A 19,148-nucleotide genomic window follows, 5' to 3' on the forward strand; every position below is an offset into this window, starting at 1 on the left:
TAAAACTAGGCATCCCACAATAAATATAAGTGAATGAAAACAGGCTCCCTAAATACATGCACACACAAATATTAATTATCTTTTACCTGCAGACACTAATGTTTCATGCTTACACAATCATCAGTGCATGAAGTGATAATTACTTATGATCAAAGGATTTGAAATCAGTAAAAAAAATCTTTTTTTTTTTCAGTCCAATATTCAACCTCTCGTCCATCAAAAATTATCACAGGTAAAAAAAAAGAGTATTAAATTCTATATATAATGTTGATGCAAGTAGACAGCTATATAAAAAAGAATAACATTAACACTCATTAACCCTTATCCTTGAATGGCCTCTGGGCTTTGATAATTGGTGACTTCTTTGTAAAAAGAAAAAATATTAATTATGAATCCAATTGTAATATTATAAAGTGCTATTAAAAAAAAATGATGCCTCCATTTAGTCTCAAAAGACAAAGGATACCCCCTGTAGGGGCAGCTGCCCGTATAATTCTGTGGCGGGGGGTTGCCCAATCCCAGCCATACCTCTCCTGAATCGGCACTGCTTGAGTCCAGTGGCAAGGAGAAGTCCAAGACAACTGGAAACAATGCCAAGATAAGCAGAGAGCACATACAGCACCTGGAAGTCCCAAATGGTCACCCATCTGGTATTGGCCAGGCTCATCATTGTTTAACTTTGGTGATTCGGTCAGTACTAGAATGTAAATCTAGGAATGTGATTGTACAAGAATAATATCGTGAGTCTGCATTTATCAAATATAAATATGGCAAGTGTTTTGGAGATAGACCCCCAATAACCAAATATATTTTGACACATTTAACACAAATGCGGGTGTGCCACAGGGATCGGTTCTTGGACCTTTGTTATTTCTGATATTCATAAATAACTTGCCTCTGAGATGGGTATATTTGCCGACGACACCACGCTCTATAGCAGGCACGTGGAGAAAACTAATGAGCACATATCTAAGGTAATGGCCAAAACAGTAGAGCAAGACTGTCAGTCTGTAGTGGAATGGGGTAAAAAATGAATGGTAACGTTCAACGCTGCCAAAGCAAAGCTCATTTCTTTTAATAATTACATGAAACCTTACTAGCCACTAATAGCTATGGCTAGAGATACTTTACCTTTGAGACTTTACACGACCATTGATCGATTGAAAATTTCTTGGGGCGACTAAAAGTCGTAAATCACCCACCAGTCGATAAAATTTCTTTAAATAAAGAAACGGGAAAAACTCATTTATTTTACGACCTTCAAATATGCGGTGACTTAGAATGATCTATATCTCATCATTTGTGAATTCTTTCATCTCTATCTGTGAGACCGTTGGAATATCGTATTGAAAAAAAAAAAAGAGTGGTCACGCTAAAGGTCAACAAGAGGTCAAATTTACAGATTCGGCATGTAGTCAAAATGTCGCCTTCATTTAGCTCTCTGATTTTGAAATTCATTTGGAAAAAAAAATTCTTCGATGCTACAACTATATACACTTCATGCTTACAAAAGTAAAGACGAACATTTGAAAGAGGAAAAATATGCATCGTTCCGTCAAGCATTCAAAGAAATGATTCTTATTTCTATGGAACAATAATATGAATGATGCTATATAAAGAAACTGGTGTTGTATTTTAACGTTTTGTTGAATATTTACTGATATGTTTGTAGTAATAAAATAGTTGATTTACAAGAGTTAAACAAATATTTTCTTGTTAGATTATACACACGGTAATTTCTTGAATTGCTGTAAAATTATTTACTATTATTGACTGAAACAATGCCAAAGTCAGACGAGTAAAAATATTTTGGGGTAAGTAAATTTTCCCTCACACTTGACCAGCGGTCGAGTGATTTTTTTTTTTTTTCAAATCTCAAAGGCTGCCCGAGAGCACTTCGTTCAAGCTCCTTGGCTTAACATTCACAGAAAACATGAGTTGGAATAGATACATCGAGATTATTGCTACGGCTGCAGCAAAGAAAGTGGGCTCTCTCTAACGTGCTAGAAAGTTACTTATGCCTGAAAGTATCTTGTACCTCTACAAAGCCACCATTCGCCCATGTATGGAGTATTGCTATCACATTTGGGCTAGTGCATCTGCTACTAGTCTCTCGCTTCTGGACACAGTCCAAAAGAGAGTCGCTAACCTGATAGGTCCAGAATTGTCATCTAAATTTCAGCCTCTGTCCCACCGACGAAATGTTGCATCCCTCTGTCTGTTTTACAAGTGTTTTAATGGTGGATGCTCTGACGACCTACAGGCCCTTTTACCCCCTCGACTAAAATACCCCCGACAAACCCGACGAGCAGCTGAGATCCCTAGATGTAAGAAAGCCTTTTACTCTAATAGCTTCTTTCCCAGAACTGCAGGATTTTGGAATTCTCTTCCGGTTTCTTGCTTCCCCAACTGTACTGACATGCAGAAGTTCAAGTGCTGCTAAGCTCCCTACATAGTACCCCTGCAACTTAGGTCCCTGATAGTAGCCCCCTACATCAAAGTGGCAACGTGCCGTGTTTGGGGTGAAAATGTAATTTAAAAAAAAAAACAAAAAAATGAAGTATATTAGATATTTCAGTTAGAATACAAGTGGTAGAATAATATTATAGCGTCTATGTCCATGCAGGACATTTATAAAATGGAACTATTTTTAAGCACGGCAATATAACAGATGAAGGATGAAATTTCCATGGAGTTCTCTAATATTATTCTTAAAGTTTTTAATTAGTAGTCATTGTATATTTCATTTATTATCGAGTTTTCAAAGGCAGGATGCAGACAAACCATTTAATGATAATGATGGGCACAAAATTGTTAACTAGTAATAAAAGCCAGTTCATTAGTAGTAAATTGTCTTTTAAGTTCTTTCATCACATATTTATCAGAAGAGTTCAGGTTAGAATTTACATGCTTCAAGTTCTTTATATCTTCGAGTATTTATTTGTAGTGCTTAGTTTCATTGTTCCATTTTCCAGCATATCAACAATTTTTGAGGTTTAATCATTTTGGAAAAAATTTTTAAAAGTTGTTTACATTTTCAAAAATTTATTACATGGTGTTTAGTTTGGTTGTTTTGTAGAGAAAAATTGTTGTTTTTGACGTTTCTGAATTTTTGAGATGAGGATTGGTTATTCATATTATTTGGATTCATTGGACTATTGTTCTCATTTTCAGTGTGATTTTTTACAATGTTTCAGTTGATGCAACCTCCGACCTCCTTCAGGTGTATCTTGTCGAACTTGGGAATGTTTCTGTCGAACACAGAAATTTGGACGGATATTCGAACAGAACTCTTTATTTAATTCACGGGGGTAGCATGCTCTTGTTCTGTCAGCCATGACTGGATAGAGGTCCTAAGTAATTCGTAATTGTATTTTTCGGTCGCCCACACTAGAGATTGAATTTTCAACTTTCAGGAGAATATCACTTTTTGCAATTGATTTTTCCAAGTATTCTAACCGCTGCACCATGGGTCCTTGTGGACAAGATACACCTGAAGAAGATCAGAGGTTACACTGACCAAAACATTGTGAAAATCACACTCAAGATGAGAACAATAGTCCGATGAATCCAAATAATACAAATTGTTGTTTTTGTTTCTGGCTTTGCAATACATGATTGTGTTTTAGAAATGAAAGTGGGCTTGATCTAGTAACACCAGAAAACAAAAGAGCAGAGGATAGACATGGTGGATTTAGAAGTAATGCTTCTTATTTTTTATTCCACTCGAATTGATCATAGAGGATTGCAAATTGCATTGTTATGATGACTGAAATTATGCATTTATGACCTGAAAGTTTTGTTTCTTGGTTGCAGATATTGAAGGTGTGAGATTCTAAGAAAACAACCTTCGTCATGGACATGCATCAGAAGCTTCTCAAGTATATGATATCATAAAAAAACCTAGACACCTCAAAAGCATGCGAAGCTGATCTCATCCCGGCTGTGTTATTAAAAAAATGCTCTGCTGAGGTTGCTCCAGTTCTCTCCAAACTCTTTAACAAATGCCTTAACAAATCTTGCTTTCCTGACTGTTGGAAAATTGCTTCTGTGGTATCAGTTTACAAAAACTTTGTCGACAGTACTGACCTATTAAATTATCACGCCATTAGCTTCCTTCCATTTTTCGGCAAAATATTTGAGTTCATAATTAATAAAGCTCTAGTCCAACACCTTACAGTTGCTAAACTTCTGTCCGACCATCAATATGAATTTAGGCAAGCCCATTCTATTGCAGATATCCTAACTGTAATCTCTGAATGTATACATCATGCACTGGATAAGGCAGGGGAGGGCAGTAGCTCTAGATATATCTAAGGCTTTTGACAGGGTATGGCACGATAGTCTTCTCATTAAAATCAGATCCTATGGTATTACTGGACAAATACTTAACATAATTAAATCCTCCTTAAATAAGAGAAGATGTACATCTAAACAATATGATATAAACGCAGGAGTACCTCAGGGATCTATCATTGGACCTTTATTATTTCTGATATTAATAAATGACCTCCCTGATGAAATAGTTTCTGAGATGGATATATTTGCTCTATAGCAGGCACGAGGGGAAAATGAATGAACACATATCTAAGGCAATGGCAATAACCTTGGAGGAAGACCTCCAGTCTGTAGTGGAATGGGGACAAAAATGGATGGTCACATTCAATACTGTCAAGACTAAGCTTGTTTCCTTTAATAATTACAAGAAACTTTCTCAACCACAAATAGCTATGACTAAAGATACATTACCTGAAAGTGGGCTCTCTCTACTGTGCTAGAAAGTTACTTATGCCTGAAAGTATCCTGTATCTCTACAAGGCCATCATACTGTTGCCACATTTGGGCTGCTGCATCTGTTACTAGTCTCTCACTCCTGGACAAGGTTAAAAAGAGAGTCACCAACCTGATAGGCCCAGAACTGTCATCTAAGCTTCAACTTCTACCCCATCGATGAAATGTTGCACCCCTCTACCTGTTTTACAAGTATTTTAATGGTAGATGCTCCAATGAGCTACAAGCCCTTGTACCCACTCGACATAAATACACACAGTAGAAATCTCTAGATGTAAGAAAGCCTTCTACTCAAATAGTTTCTTCCCCAGAACTGCTAGACTTTGTAATTCCCTTCGGGTTTCTGCTTCCCCAACTGTACTGACAAGAGTAATGTGAACAGACATCTTGCTGCTCAACCCCCTACATAGTATCCCTGCAACTTATGTTCCTGATAGTAGCTCCCTACATCAAAGTAGCAATGAACCTTGTTTGGGGTGAAAATGTAATTTAAAAAAGCAGAGATGTGCCATTAAATTCCGCCATGGAGAAAAAATTCAACTGTTTGAAAGGTGCCACTCCTGTCTTCGTAGCTCTTCAACTTCTTTTTTTAGTCAAAAATACGAAGCCTTTCTTTTGAAATCTTTCCTTTTCAGAGAAATATAATTAGAGAGAAGGAATAAAATGTAAGTATTTTACCTGTTAGATAAGTTTCTTCTTGAATTCTTTGCATTAAATCTTTTGCTGTGTCGTTAGGTTTGACAGCAACATCAACTTCATGAGCAGGAACAAAGCGTTGAGCGTTCACAAAACGAATGGAAGAATCCTGAAATAAAAATAAATTAAGGAGAAAAATTAATTAAAAAAAAATTATTTTTAAATATTTCTCACAGTGTTACAACCTTCTTAAAAATTCTTGTGACATTTGCTAAAATTCTATTTGTTCGATAATGCGTGCGTCGGTCGGCACTAACCTTATTTGGGTTTAACTGGCTTCCTTCAAAGGAGGAAGCTCCATGGGAGTATGAAATTCACAAGCGGTCCCCAGTCGCATGTATATCTGCATCAGGGGAGATGACGACGTTAAGTTTTTGCAACTCTTGCAGGAAGGTATCGATATCCTCCTACATACAGCGCCTGAAATTACCAAATTGGTCACCCATTTTAATAATAACCAAGCTCAACGTTGCTTAACTTCGGTAATCTAACAGGAACCGGTGTGTCAACGTGATTATGATGTATACGTGATTATAACGTATGAAATTATATAAATGAGTCTTGCAATAGTAAGCCACTAACTTATCAAAGATGTAATGTAACTCCTTGTGTCAGCTGCTTTACTCCTTACCATTAACGTGTAAATTTTATCTTGAATGTATAGCCTTTTAATTTCTGAAATACATATATCACATGTACCCAGTGTCCTATTTATGAGAGATTCAATATTTTTCTTTCTAAATAAAATAAACAACTTTTTCCTTTCAATTTATGTGTTCTAACTCATTTTTAGTCATCATACAAAGTTTCAACTCAATAGTAAAAAAAATTAAATACCCTGGAACTTAATGCGTTAATAGTTTTTTTTTTTTTTTTCTTTTTTTAGTTTACTCAAATTAGGTTACAATTTTCAATGGCAGGCAATTCATTTTTTTAATGTTTGGTGTTTTCAACTTAATCTGCATTATATTGTGTGCCTATGCACATAAAAACTGTCCCATGTTAAAAAAAAAGAGCCACTCATCAATACGAGAGATTCAATGGTGGTTTTAAGTTGTTTTTCACTAAAAAAAAAAAATAAATAAATAAATAAAAGTTGAAAACTTCAGTGAATAAAATCCTAGTATTAAATTGTATTTCATCTGTTTTCACATGGTTCAAATCTGATGTTTTGTTTTTCACTGTTTTACTATTAAAATAAAAATCTAATTGTATCTCTATTATGCTATAAATCGTATAACAAAGATTCAATGTGTTAGCTGTTGAAATGAATCTTACATGAACTAAGTTGAGCTTCAAAAGGTGATAGGATTTGGGTCAACGTTTAAGTTAGTTTTATTTTTTAAAGTTTGGTGTTTTCAACTTAATCTTCATTATATTGTGTGTTTATGCATATAAAAAATGTCTCATCTTGAAAAAAGAGCCACTCATGAATACGAGAGATTTAATGGAGGTTTTTTTTTTTTTTTAAGTTGAAAACTTCAGTGAATGAAATGTTTATCTTTATATTAAATTGTGTTTCATATGGTTCAAATCTGATGTCTTGTTTGCATTGATTTACTATTAAAATAAAAGTTGATCTCTATCATATGATAAAGATTCAATGTGTTAGCTGTTGAAAAATCTTATATGAACAATCAAATTTTCACTTTGGTGTAATTTTTGTATGCTTTTTTTTTTTTTGTGTGAAATTGGATTTTGCTAAATTTTTAGATTGCGCTTGATTTATTATTGTTTCCATTATGATTAATTTTCATTTCCGACAAGATAACATGATATATTTGTAAGGATTTTTAACTTGTTCCAAAAAGTTGCATTTTTAGTATTTTTACACTGTGAAATGTGTTCTCTGGATGAACAATACACGAGACGACAAATGACATTTCTGAATTTTTTAGATGAGGATTGGTTATTCATATTTGGATTCGTCGAACTACTGTCTTCATCTTGAGTGTGATTTTCACGTTTTGATCGATGGAATCTCCAATCTTCTTCAGGTGTATCTTATCAAACTCAGGAATGTTTCTGTCGAACTCAGGGATTTGGACGGAATTTCAAACGGAACCCTTTATTTCACAGGGATAACATGCTCTTGTTCTATCAGCCATGACTGGATAGGGGTCCTAAGTAATTTGCAATTGTATTTTTCGGTCGCCCACACTGAGGATTGAACCTTCAACCTTCAGGAGAAGGTCACTTTTTACAATTGATTTTTTCTAACCACTGCGCCACGGGTCCTCAGTGTGAGAAAAATACAACTGCAAATTACTTAGGACCTCTAACCAATGATGGCTGCCTGAACAAGACCACGCTACCTCCGTGAGGTAAATAAAAAGTTTCGCTCAAAATTCCATCCAAATTCCGGAATTCAACAAGATACACCTGAAGAAGGTCAGAGGTTACATCGACCTAAATGTTGTAAAAAGCACACTTAAGATGAGAACAGTAGTCTGATGAATCAAAATAATACGAGGCGACAACTGTTCTGATTTCCAACAAACTTTGAACAGTCATAATTCGGTGGCTAATTGAACTACCAAAATAGATTTGGTACCATTGTTCATGTTTTGCAAAGGTTTATCCACAGTAAAATTTTTATTTTATTTTTATTCTATATAATGAAAATAAAATTTCGGTTTAGAATTCTTACTTTTTAGTTGATTCATTTATTATTGTTTTTTATTTTCATGTTATATAGACAATGAATTTTCAAAAAGCAGACATTTTTTTTTTCTAATATATGCATTACATCCAAAGGAGAAAAATTGAAAGTACATGATAAGCATAATAAGACATTTTATTGATCGATAGAAACGAGACAATCTCATCACTGCATCAATTTTTAGTCTGGACTGAATTCAAGAGAATAACAGCACAAACTAATAAATAATCAAGCCTACATTTCCTTTGACAACAAACCAATCTTACTATCTACTCATTAACTATTCTGTCTTTTTGATCTACATAATCATTTACTTTTATGCATTCATTTTTTTTTTTTTTTTTTTTTTTTGCAGACTGTTATCCTTATCTTCATAGCGGTTGCTGTTTCACCACGTTTTGGTTGACTCATCCTTTGGTCTTCTTCAGGTGATCAACCGCAATGGGATAGGAAAGCTGAGCCTTATAACTGCGTCCCCAGTAATTACTGCCTTCCATAGTTGTTGTTATCTCACCACGTTTTTGTAGAAGGCCAGAAGGTGAGTTGGCTGAAACATAGTGACACAACAACAACTATTAAGATGAGGACAACAGTCCGCAAAAAAATGAATACACAAATGACTCATCTCAAAGGATTTATAATAAAAAATAATACTTTTACTTGTGATTTAGGAGAAAATATTTTATTAAAGGGCTACCCGGCATTGTCCATGCATTATATCTATACAGTCGAGTTTTTCTCTCATTCTTGCATTGATATTAGTATATTTTCTATTTAAAAATTATTAAAACGAACTTCTTAATATACTTGGTCAAGGATATGCAAGCAACTACATGAAGGTTAACTGATTTGCATACTCCTATCAAAAATGAATATAAATTATTTATTCATTTTTTTATGGTTTCTTATTAGATGTTTGGTTTCATTCCACTATTACGTTGACTCCTATTTATGCATAGTTTCTACATTCTGCATAATTGTGTAGAATTTAAGTGAAAACGTTCTAGTGCATAAATACAAGGTCACACACATATATATATATATATATATATATATATATATGTATAAAAGTGACCTTGTTGGTGGGTGTGCACAACGTCTCTACCAAACATTTCTGATTATTTGGTCTAGTTAAAATTTTATATACATGGTATTTGAGCCTGTAACACTTTCAATTTGGTTTCTGTCCAGCAAAAATTGTTGTTAAGAGGTCAAAATTAAAAACAAAATAGTTAACCATTACTCCTGCTGTTAGTTTTGCGTATGCACAAAATTGTACAGTCATAGGTCAAAACCGCTTAATTTTTAACCTTTCATATTCATCTGTCGGTAGCTCAGATGGTAATGATGTTAGAGAGATAAATAACGACTAAGGTTGGAGTGCTACACGTTCTGGGTTCGATTCTAGCAGATGGTACCTAAATCATATGGTTTTATAACTTTTGAAATCATTAATATATATTGGAATCAATAGAGAATTAGTTCTATGATAACAAATAAGAAGCTGGGAAGAACTCATGGTCACACCATCTATTTTCCTATACATTATGTCATTGAAACTGTACATATATTTATAGTCTCCAAAAGTGGGACACATGTAAAGAGACTAGAAATATATATATATATATATATATATATATATATATATATATATATATATTTATATATATAGCGTGTCAGAAAGCGATGAAAAGAAATCAAATAAAGTGCTTGATCATGAATGTGAGAGTTAAAATATAAATATTTATTTGAAAACTATTCATACATATTCCAAAGATGAACCAGCGGTTTCACTGCATTGAATCAGCCATCTGTGGCTGATATGAATTTAATACAAATCATCGGCCAAATCATCGGTATCAGTGGAAAGTGAGAAACTAAACAGAAAAATATATATATATATATATATATATATATGAATTTTTATATTGATGGTCACTTCATCAGAGATGCACTTGTGAAAGATAGAGGGAAAAGGAAATAGTGATAGAAGAAGAGAAAAGTGGAGCAATAGAGAATGAGAGAAAGGGGTCAAGCAAGAGAGAGTTAGAAATCAAGGGAAAGAGAGAAATCAAGGGAGAGAGAGAAATCAAGGGAGAGAGGGAACGGGAAAAGGAGAGAGGGAACGGGGAAAAAGAGAGAGGGAACGGGGAAAAAGAGAGAGGGAACGGGGAAAAAGAGAGAGGGAACGGGGAAAAAGAGAGAGGGAACGGGGAAAAAGAGAGAGGGAACGGGGAAAAAGAGAGAGGGAACGGGAAAAAGAGAGAGGGAACGGGAAAAAGAGAGAGGGAACGGGAAAAAGAGAGAGGGAATGGGAAAAAGAGAGAGGAAAAAGAGAGAGGGAATGGGGAAAAAGAGAGAAGGAACGGGAAAAAGAGAGAGGGAACGGGAAAAAGAGAGAGGGAACGGGAAAAAGAGAGAGGGAACGGGAAAAAGAGAGAGGGAACGGGAAAAAGAGAGAGGGAACGGGAAAAAGAGAGAGGGAACGGGGGAAAAAGAGAGAAGGAACGGGAAAAAGAGAGAGGAAAAAGAGAGAGGGAACGGGGAAAAAGAGAGAAGGAACGGGAAAAAGAGAGAGGGAACGGGAAAAAGAGAGAGGGAACGGGAAAAAGAGAGAGGGAACGGGGAAAAAGAGAGAGGGAACGGGGAAAAAGAGAGAGGGAACGGGGAAAAAGAGAGAGGGAACGGGGAAAAAGAGAGAGGGAACGGGAAAAAGAGAGAGGGAACGGGAAAAAGAGAGAGGGAACGGGAAAAAGAGAGAGGGAATGGGAAAAAGAGAGAGGAAAAAGAGAGAGGGAATGGGGAAAAAGAGAGAAGGAACGGGAAAAAGAGAGAGGGAACGGGAAAAAGAGAGAGGGAACGGGAAAAAGAGAGAGGGAACGGGAAAAAGAGAGAGGGAACGGGAAAAAGAGAGAGGGAACGGGAAAAAGAGAGAGGGAACGGGGGAAAAAGAGAGAAGGAACGGGAAAAAGAGAGAGGAAAAAGAGAGAGGGAACGGGGAAAAAGAGAGAGGGAACGGGAAAAAGAGAGAGGGAACGGGAAAAAGAGAGAGGGAACGGGAAAAAGAGAGAGGGAACGGGAAAAAGAGAGAGGGAACGGGAAAAAGAAATGTCAATCCTGTTTATTTATCTGTATTTAAAACAAGACTAATTAAACTTAAATATGATTTAATCAGATAAGTATACAAATAAAAACAACTCAAGCTGATTAACAGCTGAAATGAAGTAAGAGTGCAGGACATTATGATTCAAGCAAGGGATACATTTTTCTTTATATTTCACTCTTTTTAGAACGCTAGAGATGTTATATGCAAACAATTAGGCACATTTGTTACAGAGGATGGGTCGGCTCCTATCTCATTCTACGTTTTTGGGTTTAATTCATTTCTTTTTTAATTTTGAAGCAACTTTTCTTTTCTTAACAAAAAATAAAATTAGTGATCTAGTATTTTGAAAGAGAAAAAAAGCGGATTTCACCTTCAAAAACATTTTGGCTGTGTTTTAAGACAGATCAACCCTTGTCAGGTTGTTTTATCTCAGAAACCATGAGTATGTTTAGTATTTAAATGTTTCAGACATTTACTTTGTAAAGCCTGCATAAGTGCATTGAAAACATCAGTTCTCATTCAAAGTTAAGCAACGTTGAGCCTGACCAATACCAGATGGGTGACAATTTGGAATACCAAGCGCTGTATGTCAACACTTCTGGCAGCTTCTGCATCCCACCTGGCTTCCAGTTGTCTCAAACTTGTCCTGCCAGGCGGATCACACTATTCGGGACAACAGGGCTTTACCCAAACCAGCTTTACTTTAAACAATCTCCCAATGTGAATCGTCCAACATCCTTAGGATGATCAGATTGTCCATCAGAATAACAAAGACAAACTCTCAAATTGTCTTTAAAAGGTACAAATAAGGTATGTTGCCACAAAATGTAAGAGACTCCTATGGTACAAGTCAGATTTATGAGGGTCAAGCAATCTGGGTTGGGTAACAGGATGTTTGTTAACATACATTTAAATTCCTGCATGTTCGTATTGTTGGGGTGATGAAGCAAGAAAGGAATTCTAAAGGCCAGTGGTTTGAGAAACTAAGTTATGAGAGTAGAAAATCTCACATCTAGGAATCTAAAGAGGTGAGATTTAACAACTAGTCGGGCGGGTCAGGGTTCATACTTATTGACACGAACACACAATTTCTTGCATGACTGAATTTTCATTGTAAACTGTCACAAATGGTTAACTTTCCAGCCTGTGCTGCTCTGCTTTAACTCCTCTATATCTTTAGTTACTGTTTTGGGAAGGGACGATGCTCCATGGAGCATGGACTAACAACCTGAGTGACTCAAGTTCAAATCAAATTGGTTCCACAAAAATCACTTTCATTTAGGATGTTGGCAATCTTCATGTAGTCCTTCCCATAAGTACTTGATGTCTTTCTAACTAGAAAAATATTCTATTGCACTAGAAAACAGACTTGAGAGTATCCTATATTTCTGCAATACCATTAATCGCCCATGCATGGAGTATTATTGCCACATCTGAGCTGGTGCATCTATCGCTAGTCTCACTGTTTTAGACAAGCTCAAAACCTTGTCTAATCACTGCAATATTGCATCCCTGTGTCTATTCTACAGGTACTTTCATGGAATATGCATGAGGAACCCACAGCACTTGTGCCCCCTTGCCATACATACTCCTGATTAACCCGACAAACAGCAAAATCTCACCCTTTGTTGTTAAGGTTTCTGGATACTGAAAAGCCTTCTACTCTAATAGTTTCTTCCCTCAAACTGTTAGATTTTGGAGTTCCCTCCCTATTTCCTGTTTCCTTGACTGTATTGACATTCATGTCCTCATATAGTCCCCTGTAAACATGATCTCAAACTGCAACATTACAGTGATTAGACAAGCATTTGAGCTTGCCTGATAGGACATTGCGAAAGCTGCTGCAAAGAAGGCAGGTTCCCTCTATCGAGTTAGAAGACTATTCGCACTCGAGAGTATCCTGCATAGAGTATTGTCGCCACATCTGGGCTAGTGCATCTACCACTAGCCTCTCTCTCTCTCTTGGATAAGGTCCAAAAAAGAGTTTCCAACTTTATAGGTCCCACTTTGTCAACTAAGTGACAACCTCTGCCCCACAGCCACAATGTTGCATTTCTGTGCCCATTTTACAAATATTTCAATGGAATGTGTTCTGATGAACTCATTGCATTTGTGCCCCCCTCAACATACATATCTCCAAAAAACCTGCTTAGCAATAAAATCTCACCCCTTCACTGTTGAGGTCCCTAAATGCCAGAAAGTTTTCTTTGGAATTCCTTTCCTGCTACCTGCTTCCCTAGCTGTACCGATATGCAGAAGTTTAAATGTAATGTAAACCAACATCTTAATCTTTCCTAGACATGGTCCCAAATAATAGTCCCTTACGTCCAAGTGGCAAATGCCTTGATATTGGTGAACACTAATAAAAAGAAAAAAAAAAAAAAGAAGGTTAGTAGCCTCTCGTGTCGAAGTGGCAATATGCCTTGTTATAATACAGATACAACGAACTAATGTTGTATTTCTAATTCATACTATTTATAATTATTGGTTGCTATTAATTATGAGTTTTGTGTTTTTCATTTATTTTTAATATATTATATATTAACTGCATTGAATAAGAAATTTTAATTAATATCTATTGCTTGTCATTTTCATATTAATTTGCATAATATGTTTACAGTATTTACAGATGGTTTTATGTTTCATTACAAGAAAACAAGGATTCTGTAATGTTGCATTGAAACCTTCCTTAAAATTCTTCAATCAATGACGAGTACTTATTCACATTTAGAAACCAAATGTTTTGAGATAATGAAGTATTATCCATCTATACTGGGTTATTGAAAGATAATTCATTGCTTTTCTACCTGGTCTTAAAATATGTGCTAGCCCTTCTGACGCCTTAGTTGGGATGAAAAAGTTTTTTAAAAAAAATAAAAAAAAAAAAAAAAAGTTTAACCCTAAACAGAATCGAGAAACCAATGCCAGTGCACAGCAGAAATTGGACAATATAGTAATCATTAGTAATGGAAATTCGATAACGGCTCATCAAAAACTTGTTTACGTTAGACTTTAAGACAACCATATTGTAGTCAGCTGGAAAGCAGGAAAACGGAAGACAATTCCATAGGCGTGCAGTTCTAAGAAAGAAACTTTGCTCATGGAATCTATGCTTAGGTTTAGGCACAGATAAAGAGTGGGGGAAATTATTGATAGTGTTTTCTGCTAGACGGGTGTTTCTTGTGAAAGTTTGGCAAGGGGGGACCACAGATTGGAGCTAAGCCGAGCACTTGCCATGAAAATAACTCAAGTGGTGAGTTTCATCAGCTAGTTCTATTTATAACAATAGAATTGAAAGTCAGAGAAATAAAAAATGTAAAAGTATTAATATAGCGTTGAAGGCTAGGAGAAATAGTATACAGAGACCAGCATTCCTTAACAACACTTGAGACACATACCAATGGAGTACATATTCATCTATTAAGACAGATATTAGTATTGTAGGGTGGGCATTGCTTTAAAACTATTAAGTTTTGCCAATGGCAATAAATTTCTCATTAATCCTTTAAATTGTTGAATCTTTTAATCCCATAATCTCTTCAGATTAACTGGTGGTTAAACAGTAGCAATTGGTAGACGATAAACAAAAATTAGATTAACAACTAATCCAAGGATATTACAGCTATCAAACTATCATATTTAAATGGTTTAGCATGTTAGGAATTCCATGTCCTCCTGCCAACATAGCCTTGCTGTTTCAACTGTTCTACATCTACTAACCCAAATACTCTCATCCATTTAACTATCATTATATATATATATATATATATATATATATATATATATATATATATATATATATATATATATATGGCACCCTTCTGAAAACTTACATTTAAACTTTGTAAAATGATCCATTTTTTTTTCCGAATTTAAAACTGAAAAACATAAAACCAGGAAAAAAAATCTGAAAATCAAATTACAAGTTTGAGAATTTATTGATGACTTTAATTGATACTAGATTCTTTATTCTTGTATTCAACTGAGCTTAATAATATATATAGGTGCCTTGCTATAGAATAATGGTTATCAAGCCAGTAGCTATTTACTACTATAATGGCAACCTTTTGTCTAACAAGACAATGACATTCTACATCTAGTTTGGTGCACTGCAGCATCTGCTGTGGCTATACAGTTCAAAGCTGGAATTGGCTCTTCGGGTGCAGGCCTGGGTGGGTGATAAGGAGACCTAGGTTTGCCTAGTTACCAGGGCCCTCCTTTTTGGTGCTGCAAACAAAGTCCGCCGAAAAGGCAAGCCAATATGGTCAGAATCAGAGCAAGAGTTGCCAGAAAGATGTTGCAGTGCCTTACCATCCACCTATCGAATCCAAATCTGATTTTAGTCAGGGTTTACTCCCTTAGCCTTTGCCAAGCCATCCACTAAGTAGTTTGGCTAGTTGCCTATAGCTGGTAAAAATTTAGAAAATATTTCCAATTTTGATAAAAATTGGAGAGATCCTCATTGTGTGTGTGTGTGTGTGTGTGTGTGTGTGTGTGTGTGTGTGTGTGTGTGTGTGTGTTTATACATTTCCCTACCAAACTACTCTGTCAATTGTCACTACATTTGACATAAGGAGTATTGAGATTTGGAAAAATCTTTTTAATACCTATTCAACGATTTGACCTTTGAAAAGTCTACCAAACTCCTCCGCCAATTTTGGGTCTAAACACTTGAAATTTTAGATGTAGCTTACTTGGACATGGACCAAACATTTTAATTTGATTTAAGCCCAAAACAATAAATGTTAAGGGGTAAAAACTGGGGTCAAAGTTTTTAAAATTTTTACCTCTGCGGCTTCTACAAAATTACTCAGCCAATCTTTGGTGTAAACGTTTGAAATTTTACATAAAGTGTATTCAGACATAGGGCAACCTTTTTAATTGGTTTTTGTCCGAAAATTTGGCTGCCAAGGCGTCAAAGTTTAAAAGATTTGATCTTTGTGGTCTCTAGCAAACTATTCAACCAATTTTGGGTCTAAACATTTAAAATTTTACATAAAGGGTATTCAGACATGCAGCAAGCTTTTTAATCAGTTTTTGGGCGAAAATTTGGCTGCCAAGAAGTCTAAGTTGAAAAAGTTGACCTTTGCAGACTTTACCAAACTCCTCCGCCAATTTTGAGTCTAAACACTTGAAATTTTAGATGTAGGTTACCTGGACATGAGTCAAACTTTTTAATATATATATATATATATATATATATATATATATATATATATATATATATATATATACACATAAAGTTATGAAGAGTACATTATGCTCTGGGCCAGAGCAAAGCCAGGTTGAACTGCTAATAATAATAATTATTTGGTCTAACTTTGAGAATCTGATAGACTTAATTTTATATATTAGATAAAGAAATATATACATATACCAAACAAACATATATACGTACACATATATATGTATGATATAGAGTAGGTGCTGTTTGTGCTAGTCAAAGAGGATATGTATAAGACAATCAAGTCAACAGCGGCTTTATTGCCGAGACATGTTTCGGTCCAATCCTCAGAGGTTCTCTCTGAGGAGGAGGTTGTTTATTGCATATCACCTGAGAGGCTCATACCAGGGAGTGTTGACGGATTGCTCACGCATTTTTTGGAGGCTAGAATGCACTTCAACTAATAGTTGCTTTTCATAACCCCACCTGAACTTGTCCTTAATCTCTTGCTGAGAAAATAAATATATAAGCACACACATCTCAGTGCATACATGTATATTGTACTGCACGTAAATTATACATATATCACAGGGGCAGATGTATAAATACATACACATACAGGCATACAAATATAGCACACACATGCATCTGTGTGTATGATTGCACACAAATGTATCACACATACATTATAAATATACACATACACACCTATCTACAATCTCACAGAGTATATAATAGGGATATACCATTCAAATTATCTAGAATTATTTCATTGGATCATTTGGAGACATCCTTCGATTTTGAGTTTTTTTTTGTTTCAAAGTTCAAAGCGTATGCTCTTATAAATATCATAGATAAAAAGAAGGAAAATAGATAATTGTGAATAAAATCAGACCCTAACTTTTAAACATGCCGGAAGCTGGCACCCGCGTCTCAATTGAGGTATGGAAGCACAAAATGGATACAATTTTCAAATATATTTTGTTTATTCTTTTTTCATCCCTTTATAAAAAAAATATATAAAAATATGTAAACTTTTTTTTATCGATTAATTTTTACTTTTTTTAATCGCATATCTTATCGGATAACTAGTTTTATTTAAACTAATGTCATATTTTGTCAAACTATTTACATATTTTAAAAATATATTTACTTACAGAAACATGAAAAAATATGGATGTATCACATTTTTTACAGTTTTAGCAGTTTCAAAAAATGTGAATATGCAACAGAAAATAGTTTAACAGTTTTAAAATGTGTATGCTTATTTTTTTCACCCATATAATAAAAATATATAAAAATATGTAAACTATTTTTTTTCAATTATTTTTTTTATTTTTTAAATAACTATATTTGAAAAAAAAAAAAAAAAAAAAAATGTAAATATGTTTGAAAAAGTATATTAACAAAAACTTTCTTAATATTTTGCTGGCAAAGATCATAATAGATTATGCAGGTTTAACTAAATAAAGTATATTAAAATAAAGTATATTAAAATAAAGTATATTAAAATAAAGTACATTAAAAAAAAAAACTAATTATAATTGAAAAGACAAAAAAAAAAAAAAACAAATATGTTTGAAAAAAATATATTAACAAAAATATCTTAATATTTTGTCCAAACATATAAGTAAGCGCTTTGGGAGCAATAGCGAAAGTATTGTATCTGTTTTGTGCTTCCATAGCTCAATTGGCAGCCCCGGGTGCCAGCTTCTGGTGTGTTTGAAAGTTAGGGTCAGGTTTTATGCACAATTAATGGAAAATGTTTTATCAGAGTCATAAAATCCAAGAATAATCCTGCTGATATGAATACCCCAACCCTCTTTAGTAATTTATTTTCGCCATAGAAATGCACAGTTATATCGACATAAATGTAATAATATTCCCTCTTTCCTATTGCTGTCATGTTTGTGGAATATCAGTCATTTTATGAGTGTTAAATGGGGGGGGGCATACAAGAAATGAGAGACAAGGAAATAAATGGAAAGAGAGGGAGAGAGAAAAACGAAGCAAATGGAAAGATGTAAATAGAGAGAAGGAGAGAGAGAAAGATGCAAATGGAGAGAGAGAGAGAGAGAAAGATGCAAATGGAGAGAGAGAGAGAGAGAAAGATGCAAATGGAGAGAGAGAGAGAGAAAGAAAGATGCAAATGGAGAGAGAGAGAAAGATGCAAATGGAGAGAGAGAGAAAGATGCAAATGGAGAGATGGAGAGAGAGAGAGAAAGATGCAAATGGAGAGAGAGAGAGAGAAAGATGCAAATGGAGAGAGAGAGAGAGAAAGATGCAAATGGAGAGAGAGAGAGAGAAAGATGCAAATGGAGAGAGAGAGAGAGAAAGATGCAAATGGAGAGAGAGAGAGAGAAAGATGCAAATGGAGAGAGAGAGAGAGAGAGAAAGACGCAAATGGAGAGAGAGAGAGAGAGAGAAAGACGCAAATGGAGAGAGAGAGAGAGAGAGAAAGACGCAAATGGAGAGAGAGAGAGAGAGAGAAAGACGCAAATGGAGAGAGAGAGAGAAAAAGACGCAAATGGAGAGAGAGAGAGAAAAAGACGCAAATGGAGAGAGAGAGAGAGAAAGACGCAAATGGAGAGAGAGAGAAAGACGCAAATGGACAGAGAGAGAAAGACGCAAATGGACAGAGAGAGAAAGACGCAAATGGACAGAGAGAGAAAGACGCAAATGGACAGAGAGAGAGAGATAGAGAAAGATGCAAATTGAATACCGAATGC

At 35.0% G+C, this 19,148-nt stretch overlaps 1 protein-coding gene across 2 annotated transcripts in view; it reads right to left on the reverse strand.

The window, feature by feature from the left end:
• LOC145268233 (leucine--tRNA ligase, cytoplasmic-like) overlaps window positions 1–19,148 on the reverse strand; it is a 310,979-nt gene that overhangs the window by 17,697 nt on the left and 274,134 nt on the right. For both annotated transcript variants that reach the window (XM_080123554.1, XM_080123555.1), the window contains exon 30: window positions 5,470–5,596. In XM_080123554.1, coding sequence (XP_079979680.1) covers window positions 5,470–5,596 — 127 coding nt within the window. The remainder of the gene's footprint in view (window positions 1–5,469; window positions 5,597–19,148) is intronic.

Source organism: Euprymna scolopes, chromosome 43 (assembly GCF_053919585.1).
Source record: "Euprymna scolopes isolate OS-2025 chromosome 43, ASM5391958v1, whole genome shotgun sequence".
Taxonomy (NCBI): Eukaryota; Metazoa; Mollusca; class Cephalopoda; order Sepiida; family Sepiolidae; genus Euprymna; species Euprymna scolopes.